The sequence below is a fragment of the Vombatus ursinus genome, unplaced genomic scaffold, assembly GCF_900497805.2.
Source record: "Vombatus ursinus unplaced genomic scaffold, bare-nosed wombat genome assembly UNPS02014785.1, whole genome shotgun sequence".
In the NCBI taxonomy this organism is placed as follows: Eukaryota; Metazoa; Chordata; class Mammalia; order Diprotodontia; family Vombatidae; genus Vombatus; species Vombatus ursinus.
Window position 1 is genome coordinate 15,465,369 of NW_020954563.1, and position 10,371 is coordinate 15,475,739.

At 51.5% G+C, this 10,371-nt stretch overlaps 1 protein-coding gene across 4 annotated transcripts in view; it reads left to right on the forward strand.

The window, feature by feature from the left end:
* RNF44 (ring finger protein 44) overlaps positions 1–10,371 on the forward strand; it is a 31,020-nt gene extending 20,649 nt beyond the window's left edge. For all 4 annotated transcript variants that reach the window (XM_027867168.1, XM_027867167.1, XM_027867169.1 and 1 more), the window contains 8 exons: positions 120–287; positions 3,922–4,095; positions 4,319–4,480; positions 4,588–4,730; positions 4,948–5,035; positions 5,240–5,361; positions 6,328–6,427; positions 6,981–10,371. In XM_027867168.1, the coding sequence (XP_027722969.1) occupies positions 120–287; positions 3,922–4,095; positions 4,319–4,480; positions 4,588–4,730; positions 4,948–5,035; positions 5,240–5,361; positions 6,328–6,427; positions 6,981–7,043 (1,020 nt within the window). In that variant the 3' untranslated portion in view covers positions 7,044–10,371. The remainder of the gene's footprint in view (positions 1–119; positions 288–3,921; positions 4,096–4,318; positions 4,481–4,587; positions 4,731–4,947; positions 5,036–5,239; positions 5,362–6,327; positions 6,428–6,980) is intronic.

The window sequence follows — 10,371 nt, forward strand, 5'->3', positions numbered from 1 at the left end:
CTTTCTTCCCACGGGGCAAGTCACTTCAGCCTGCCTGGTCAGGCCTCAGCTATAAAATGCAGCGGCCAGTGTGGGGAAGCATGTCCTGAGAGGTGCCTCTTGTTGTCTTCCTTTCTCAGGTGCACCAGGGGGCCGTCCCTCTGTCCTACACGGTCACCACGGTAACGACTCAAGGCTTCCCCCTCCACACAGGCCAGCATATCCCTGGGTGCAACACGCAGCAGCTCCCAGCATGCTCCGTGATGTTCAGCGGGCAGCACTACCCCCTCTGCTGCCTCCCACCCCCAGTGAGTGAACAGGAATATGACTGCAGCTGGAGGGCCCTGGGATGGGACTGGGGGCAGGGGTGCCTGGCTGTGTCTTTGTAAGGTTTGACCTTGGAGTTCACAGGTGACCACTGCTCTGGGCCAGGGCCGTTCCACCAGGACTCTCAGAGCTTGATTGAGGCACAGGCTTTGGGGGGAGGGGAGAGTTGAACTTTACAGCTGGCAGCATTGTTCCGTAAGGGAAAGAGACTCAGCTTAGAGTCCAGTCCAGTTAGACTCTTCACTCTTGACACTTATTACCTGAATGAACTTGGGCAAGACAGTTTCTCCATTTTAACAAAGTGGAAGCTAAGGCCCAGAAAGTACCTTTACTGCTTCCCTCAAGGTGCTTTGTAGCCCTGAATCCTCTGATGGAACATACCTTGGCCAGAATGGAGGGGAGCAGGAGGCAGAGCCAGAAGCTACCAGGACTTCAGTGCCCGAGGCTGCCACTGTTCTTCTCGGCTCACGTTACTCCTTCTCTCCTCCCTCCACCCAGGATCTCAGAGCTTCAGTGGTTCATTGGAACAGTACTTTGCCCCTAGTGAGGTTGGTGGCACATGGTGTAGGACATGTGGCCCCATCTTCACCAAGCCCTATCCCTAGTACCAAGTTCAGGGAGAGAATGTTAGGGCAGCGATCCTTGGTGAAATGCCAGAGATGTCAGCCTGCAAGGGGTCTCTGGTAGACTGCTCCAGGGATCTCTCCTGGGTTGCTGCTCTTCTGCTTAGTATTACATCAGTGACTAGGATGAAGGCATGGTTGCCCTGCTTTTCAAATTTACAGAGGAGACAAAGTTGAGAGGGCCAGCTAACACATTAGATGATGGTGAGGGCAGGCTAGAATGGCAGGCTGCAGTCAGTCCAATGAATGATGAAATTTGATAGGGATTTACAGAGTCTCACACCTGGGTTTTAGAAAATCCCCTACATAAGTATGAGTTGGGGAAAGTACAGCTAAGTGGTAGTTAGGGGGCAAAGATCTGGGCGTTTTCATGGACTCTGAGCTCAAAGCTAATAAGATCTTGCATTAAAAAGGAGTATAGCATCCTGAATGAGAAGATGAGAACCCTCCTGTCCTCTGCCAGGATCAGACCAATCTGCAGTGTTGTATTCAGTTGGAGACACCACATTTTAGAAAGGACATTGATATATTGTGGTCCAAAAGTATCAAGACTACCCAGAGAAGGGGGGCAGGATAATGTGGGTCTCAAGATCATGCCATATGAGGATTAGTAGAAGGAACTAGACACACCTAGCTTGGAGAAGAGAAGGCTTAGGGAGAACATGAAGGGCCCTTACATGGAAGAGGGAGTTGCTGTACCCCCTGAGGCCAAAGGGGACTGAAAGCAGTGGGTACAAAGTTGCAGGTGGTAGGGCAGCTAGGTGGCACAGTGGATAGAGCACTGGCCCTGGAGCCAGGAGGACCTGAGTTCAAATCCAGCCTCAGACACTTGACACTTACTAGCTGTGTGACCCTGGGCAAGTCACTTAACCCCATTGCCTAGCAAAAAACAAACCCCCCCCCCCCCCAAAAAAAAAGTTGCAGGTAGAGACGTCTCAATTTAAGGAAAAGCTTTCTGAGAATTGTCCAAAAGTAGAATCGGCTATCTCAGTGGATTTTCCATAATTAATCAGTAAGCATTGATTAAACACCTACGGTTTGCCAGCCACTATGCAAAGGCACTGGACGTACTCTTTTGGGAGTAATAAGCATGTGTGCGTGCGTGCATGCGTGTATATGTGTGTGTATACAAGATACATATGAAGTAGATACAAGGTAACCTTAGAAAAGGTACTAACAGCTGAGGGGACCAGCAAAGGTCTCCTGGTAAAAGTGGCATTTGAACCAAGTACTGAATGGCAGCCAATGCAGAGGTGAGGCTCTAGAACTTCCAGCATGGGTGACAGAGAATGCAAAGTCAGACAGGGTACCAGTGTGAGAAGCAGCAGGTGGGCCATTGGAGTTGGCCTTAAGAGTAAGGTGCCTAGAAAAGTCAAAAGGAGCCAGGTTGTAAAGAGCTTTAAATACCAAACTGAGGAGCTGGAGATAACAGGGAGCTGATGAGCTCACTGCGCAAGGGTAGGGGGCACTCGGTCACATCAGCACTTCATGAAAATCACTTTGGCGGCTGTGGGAGGGAGCACTGAGAGTCGGGAGGAGAGACTTGAGGTAGGAAGGAAATGAGGAGGTGATGATTGTCGTGGTCCAGGTGAGAGGCAATGAGGGCCTACACGAGGGTGGTGACTGTAAAGGGAACATGTACATGAGATGGTTCACTTTCAGAATGTCCAGTAGATAATTCAGGATGCAGGACCGCAGTGCAGGAGAGGGCTTAGGGTCAAATAAATAGATCTAGAAATCTTCTGCATAGAGATGACCATTGTTGAACTCGTGTGTGCTAAAGAGATCACCAGGCAATAGAGTATAGAGAGAGGAAGAGAGGCCCCAGGAGAGCACCTTGGGGGATCTCTACTGTCAGTGCATATGACATGGATGGAAGTGCAGCAAAGGAGACTGAGAAAGAGCCAGCAGACAGGTAGGGAGAGAGGAGGGGATGGGCAGCAGTGTCAAAGGCTGTAGAGAGGTCAAGAAGGATAAGGATTCGGAAGAGGTCATTGGATTTGGTGGTTTTGAGATCATGGGTAACTTTGGACATCTGTCCAAAACTTGAGTTTGAGCTGAGTGAGGTTGGAGGCCAGACTGCAGAGGAAAAGTGAGAGGAGAGGGATTAAAGCATTGTGTGTGAAAAATGGCTTTTGCCAGAGTCCAGACAAGAAGAGAAGGCTGTAGGGAGGAGTCCTTCCCTGCCTTAGTCGCCTCTGATATTCTGTGGTTCTCTGACATGTGTGCATTGCTTCTCATGAACCCATTGTGTCTTTTCTGCTCCAGGGTGTTCCCTGTGGACAAGTGGTAGCTCCACACCCATCCTGGGGAGGGCTCAGAAAAGGGACATCTAAATCAAACCTGCCTACCTTCTGACTCCTGTGACAGGCAGTCCCTATGGATGCCTACCTAGCATTATTTGATAAACCATTACATTTAGACCAGAGGTCCTGAATTCAGATTGCATTTTTACTACCTTTTGTATGACCTTTGGCAAACTATTTCCTCCTGGGCCTCAGGTTTCTCATGAATGAAGGAAAAAGGACCAATTGATTACTTATGCTAAGCACTGAGGATACTGATGGAAAATTGAGACAGTCCCGGGTGCTTAGGAAGTTTACAGTATAATAAGGAGAGATAACATTACACATTGGAGGGTTTTGCTTCAGGGCAGATGGAAAGACTCAGTAGTCCTCAGGGTGCAGAGCAAGGTGGATGATGATGCTTCATCTTTAGTGTAATTTTCATTGATAAAACCATATGTGTTAACTGATACTGTGAATTATTTGTATCTTAAGTAAAACGTGAGGGGGTTAAATTAAATGGTCGTTCAGGACTTTTCCAGCTATATATCCTGTAATATAACCTGTTCCCCCTCCACTTTTCCCAGCCCCCCAACCACTACCACTAGCAGGAGAAGACTGTGCCCAGCCTAGGATGGAGCTCTGAGAAGAGGGCCCTTGCCCTCACATAGCCCAGGCATCTGTCCATCTATCTTTTTCTCTTCCAGCTGATCCAGGCGTGTGCCATGCAACAACTCCCCGTCTCCTACCAGGCGTTCCCCCCCCTCATCTCCAGTGACCATTATATCCTGCACCCACCACCACCAGGACCCCCCCACCAGGCCACCCACATGGCACCACTGGGCCAGTTTGTCCCCCTCCAACCTCAGCACCCTCGAATGGTAAGTGTGGGCAGGGGAAGCATGCAGTTTCCTCGCCTATAGTCTGAGGCCTGGGAGCCCAGACTCCTAGCTCCCTGCCCCCTCCACAAGTCTGCTGCATTCTGTCTCCCCTCTTTCCTGTTTTCACTTCAAAGAGGCTTCATTCTTTGTCCCTTCTTCCCCAGTAGTCCCCCTTTTCTCACTTGTCTCCCCTTCCCAACCCCTGCTCTTGGTTTTTCTCCAGCCCTTGCAGAGGATAGACAATGATGTGGATCTTCGAGGGGAGCAGCACCCCATTGGGGGCTTCACGTATCCTGCCTCCCACCATACCCCGGCCCTCTCCCCATCTGTCCCCCTGCATTACCTCCCTCATGAGCCCCTGCACCAGGAACTGCCATTTGGTATGGTAAGTAGGAGGCTGAGAGGATGAAGAGGGAAGGGAGTGGCACTGTCCCAGCTGGGACCTCCCCTCCCTAGAGAGGTCTCCAGTGACTTTGGCCCCCTCTTTTGTAGCCATACCCTCATATGATGCCCCGGAGGCTGAGCACTCAGAGGTATCGACTGCAGCCGCCTCTGCCCCCGCCACCCCCACCGCCACCACCACCACCGCCACCCCCACCACCAACCTATTACCCCAGCTTCCTGCCATACTTCCTGTAAGTACCCAGTGATCCCCACTGACCACTGCAGTGTTGGGGGCTGACCCTATTGGGACCAGGTTCTCCAGATCCCTAACCTTTCCCCAGGGCCCCAGGCCCTTGGAACCTCTTACTGGTCCTGACCATCTGTCCCTCACAAACCTTCCTCAGCCACCTCCCTGACTCACATCTCGACGCTAAGACCTCAGTCACTCACCAGCCCCTCTTTTCCCAGATCGATGCTTCCCATGTCCCCAACAGCCGTGGGCCCCACGATCAGCCTGGACCTAGACGTGGATGATGTGGAGATGGAGAATTACGAGGTCTGGACCCAGGGTTTTGGATGCATGTGGCTTCCAGGTGGGATTGGGGAAATGCAGTGTCCCCCAAGGCTCTGAAAATAGAGAGGGGAAACAAAAAGCACTATGTCAGCCATATGGCAACCCCCCCCCATCTTTACCCAGGCACCTCTCCTGAGTAAAAGGACCTGGAGGCTGCTAACTCTTCTCTGTGCTGCACCCCCACAGGCATTACTGAACCTGGCAGAGAGGCTGGGAGAGGCCAAGCCCAGGGGACTCACCAAAGCTGACATAGAACAACTTCCATCCTATCGATTCAACCCTGAGAGCCACCAGTCAGAGCAGACGCTGTAAGTGTTCTTTCCTGACTAGGCTGGGGCCATGGGGGGAAAGACAGAGGCCTGCTATCCTCTCCTGGGATAGGCCTATGAAGTGAAAGAAAAGGAGAAGTTCTTTTGGGGTCCACAATGGCAGAATCATAACCTCAATACTAAAAGCCGTCTGCATGGCAGGGTAGAAAGGGGGATGAGCTGGATGACGGTGGACAGATCCCCATAGTTCATCCCTCCCTTACATACTCAAGCAAAGCTCCTTAGACTATCCCACACATATAGTATATAGAGAGTCCTGAAGTGCTGGTGGTGGAAAAGATCTTTGACTGCAGAATGAAGAGTTTCAAAGCTACTGGGAACCTTAAAACAGCATCAGGGCTCATGAAGGAGAAAATTAAGGCCCAGAGAGAAGGGACTTGCTTGTCCAAGGCAGGGAGGTGGCACAGTGGGCAGAACACTAGGCCTGAAGTCACGATGACCTCGAGTGCAAATCCAGCTTCAGATACTTTGGTAGTTTTGTAACCCTGAGGCAAGTTACCTAACTTCTTCAATTGTAAAATAGGTGTAATAATAAAACCTTACCTGCTTGTTGTTAAGATAAAATAAGGTTGTGTGTGTAAAGTGCTTAACACAGTGCCTAGCACATAGTAGGTGCTTAACAAATGCTTATTCCCCCCTTCCCTCAAGGTAGTTTAAGTAGAAGCCCCCACACCTGCACATAGGCTCTTTCCACTGTGCCTCACTTTCCCTCCCATTGTCCAGAACTGATGCCTTCCTTAGGACTCTCACTCCTCGCTCCAGTTTGGCCTGTAGGTAGCTGAGCCCATGGCTTGGATTCTGTCCTCCACTGGAATGACTGCTGGCATTCAGCATGAAACCTCGAGCCTGGAGCTGAAAATGGGCAAAGCCCAGCAATACAACCCAGGCATCTTATCTTTTTGTCCCTGAATTTAGGGCACACCGAATCTCTTCTCTGTCCTGCAGGTGTGTCGTCTGTTTCAGTGACTTTGAGGCCCGGCAGCTTCTCCGAGTCCTTCCCTGTAACCATGAGTTCCATGCCAAGTGTGTCGACAAATGGTTAAAGGTGAGTACGTAAGGCCACACCTCCCCTGGCCTTATGCCCACCTTTCCCACCTTTAGTTACCCACAGGGAGGTGGGGGAGAGTGGAACGTCATCCTACTTAGACTCCTCCCCCATCACATACATACACAGTTGTCACCACCTGGGAAGGCTGGGATCTGAGAATGAGATCATAGTTCATTGATTCAGATCTGGAAGGGAAGGGCCAAGTGTAGACCCAAGATGGTCCTATGACTTCAAACCCAGGGCTCTTTTCACTGCCTCTCACCAACAGGAGAGAAACATCGGCTTTGCAGGCAGATCAGTGCCATGGAGCAATGGGAAAATGGCACAGACAGAACTGACAAACTGTCACCATAAATCAGCCAGTCTACTGGTGTTGCAGACTGACTAATGCTATGGGCAGGCAAACCACAAATAGGGAGATTACTGGCCCACCTGCCCTCGCCCCGCCACCCCCCCCCCAATACAGAAACATACACAGTCACTCACACTTACAAACCTCCATCCCTTCACTCCCTAATGGGTTCTCTTGGCCTTTCTCTGCCCCCTTCAGGCAAACAGGACCTGCCCCATCTGCCGGGCAGATGCCTCAGAAGTACACCGGGAGGCCGAGTGAGCTCGGTCCACAGCCCTGGAGGCCCAGAGAATCTTGGGCATGTGGCCCAGGAGTGGGGGAGGGGCCCAAGCTCTGTTACCCACCTCCCTCTTGTTCCCCTGAGCCCCTCCTTGGATTGGCTAAGAAGATGGACAGTGTCAGACCCTGGACTCCCACCCACTCTGGGCCGGGCCAGGCCACAGCCACCTGTTCCCCCAGAGCAGGGTCTGGGCTCTGGCCCGTCCTGTCCTTGAGGAGAAGAGCTGCTACCCACATGTTTACCAGCCTCCAAAGACTCCTCCCGTCTCCTCCCGCCCACTGCTGCCACTGCCGCCACCTCGGGGCTGCCTCAGTATTTGAAGCTCGTGGAGTTTCCTGCTTGGGTCTGTCTCATTTTGCCTCTTGTTTCTCACCCCTCGGCTGTCCAGCTCTCCCCTCCCTCCCTCAGGGCAGGGCATCCTCAGAGATCTGGAGGCTGCTGCCCCTCCCCACCCCTGGCTGGCTTCTCCTTCCCCACTCCACCAGAGGGGCACCTGGTTTCCTCCCTCCCATCCCTTCCTTCTTCTTGCAAAGAATGCAAGACAACATGGAGGAGCTGGTGGCCAGATGGGGCGCTGGCCGCCCCTTCCCCCCCACCCCCTAAGCATTGACAGACAGGTGTACGGGTCTGGCCCACGGGGAATAGGACCTGAGCTAGTGTGCCAAGGTCAATGCCACTGAGTTCCTGTCTGCCCCCAATGAACTTTCTTTTGCACTGAAATGGGGTTGATTCTGGCCAGCACCTGCCTGCCTATCTGCCTGGTTTCTTTGGACAAGAAGGGATCAGTTTAGAAATTTCTTGTCTCTCTCTTGCCCTTGGGGTAGGTAGGGGAAGACTTCTCTACTCCCTGCACCAGCCACAGCTCTGGAGGATTCCCTCCTCCCCCAGCATAGCCTTGGGTTTGGAAAGAAGTCTGTTTTCACCCATCTTTCCACCTCCCCTGGGCCCTTGGGTTGGGGCAGGAAGGCCTTCAACACCTTCCCCACCCCTAGGATTAACCAGTCTTGGAGGTGGGGGAAGGGAGGAGGAGGGGAGGTACAGGAGAGCTGAACATCATCGTCACTCCCTCATCTCCCTGGTCACTACATTCCAGCCCAGCCTGGCCTTGACAGCCTCCCCCCAGCTCCAGGGCAGTAGAGAATCCAGGCTGGTTCTGGAGGCAGCTGGAAAGATTGTCTATCTTGGGGCAACCAACAGACAGCAAAGCACTGTAGTGGAGGGGAGGTCTCCCCCTTTCAAGGTGAGCCGGGGGATTCCCCCTGTCCCCAGGAGAATGTATGCCCTGGGCCTGTCCCTGAATGGGAATGGTGCATGGGGAGGGCCTCCGGCAGCCCCTCTAGGACATATAAAGGGGGCTCAAGGCAGGGGCAGGAGGGGAGAAAAGAGCTGTCCCCCAGCTCCCAGATTTCTCCCCAGACATTTTGCATGATGTGTTGAGCAGCAGTTTTTTTCCAAAATCGTGTGTGGGGTGTTTGTTTGTTTGTTTGTTTGTTTTTTCCCCCTATTTTTGTTTCTTTTGGGGTTTAAAACAAAAACCAAGTGTTAGCATTAGTGCAAGGAAGATGAGGAGGAGGCCCTACCCCTAATCCTATAACCTGTGTAAATGTTCACCAATAATATGCATGCGTGTGTGCCCAGGCCAGCCTAACCCAGCCCAGCCAACTGTGGGGCAGGCATGGGGCATAGGGGCCAGGGCAGGGTGTCTATGCTCAGCCAATAACTGCCATGCATTGTACTGCACATGTCCACAGACGCCTGACCAGGACCCAAAGTCGTTCCAGGCATTTTATTCTCCTGTTCCCCATCTCTTAACATAGCCAGGGTGGAGAAACTGAGGAGAGCGAGGGTGGGGGCATGCCAGGCCCTGGGGAGAGAAGGGTTAGTGATTGAGACTTGAGGCTCACGATGCCCTTCTCCCCCAGCATGATCAGGCCTGTAGCTCCAAGGAGCCCCATGGTTAGGAGGGATGAGATAGCTCAGCTTCCTTCTGGGGGGAGCAGGGAAGAGAGCCTAACTTACCCCTCTTCTTGGGGTGGGGTACCCATTCTGAGGTAGGAGTCTTGTCTCCCTCCTGGCTTAGGGGACCATCTTTGGGGAACAGCATGGTGCCTCCAGGGGCTCCCTTTGATGGGTCCTCCATGGCAGCCAACCCAGACCCTCTTCTCAGTCCCACCTCCACCTCCCCCAGCTCACCAGGACACCACCTGCAAAGCGAACTGCGTGTAGGGCCTGGCACATCTGAGCAGGCTGTCCCCTCTCAGCCTCCCCTTCCCCAGGCTCCTGTTGCCTCAGGAATGGCCCAAACACCGTGTTCTCTTAAACATAGCGGCCCTCCCCCTTGGCCTGGGTGGGGTCCATCTGCTGTGTCCCAGAACTCTCTGGGACCAGCTCCTCTCCTCCCCCTACCCCCACCGCTTGCCACAGAGAACCCAAAGTCTTACTGTATATATTCCGCCAGGTGACATTTCTATATTTATAGCCAACAGTGTTGAGAAACCCATCTGTTTCACTCCTCACCCCTGACCCCACCCTGGACCCCGTAAAGGTAACCTTATGTTAGGTAAGGACACCCTTCTCGGAGTCTAACCCACTCCTTCCCTTCCCCCCCCTTACGGTTCCCTGGCAGGCAGATCGAAAGGCTCACAGCTCCTGGGCTGCAGAATTTATCCTGATGAGCAGCTAGAAAAACAAAACAAACAAAAAAAAATTTAAAAGAGATCCTCGAAAAAGAGATAAAAAAAGAGAAAAACCAATATTTAGGATGTTTGTGATTTGCTGACTGCGCTGTAGATGCCACTGTTACCAATGATTTCCTGTGGTGGGGATGGTGCATTGTTTACTGTTTTAAGTTCTTGCACCCCTGGGCCTGGCAGCTGAGGGCCAGCCCCTCTGCCCACCTGCCCCGCCTGGGGCCCATGTTCTGTGTTAGAAAGTTTTTATATATATATATAAATATCTATATATATATATAAATATATATATAATTTTTTTGGCTCTGTTACTTGCACATTTTACAGTTACCTCATTTTCCCCATGTATGTATTTGAAAAAAAAATGCTAATATATAGAGAAAAAAATGGTTCTTAAAAGCTCTAAACGTGTGGTTTCAATTTTGTTCTCTTCCATTCCATTGGACCCATCTTGGTTTGTAGCATTTACCATAACTAGTATGTTGTATTATATATGTGGATACTGATTGAAATTTTTAACAGATTTGTACTTTTTTTAAAAGGAAAGTTGCTAGTTCTGCTTGACCAAGTAGTGCAATCATTATTTTTTTTAATGTTGTGGCTGATTTAACAGGGATAT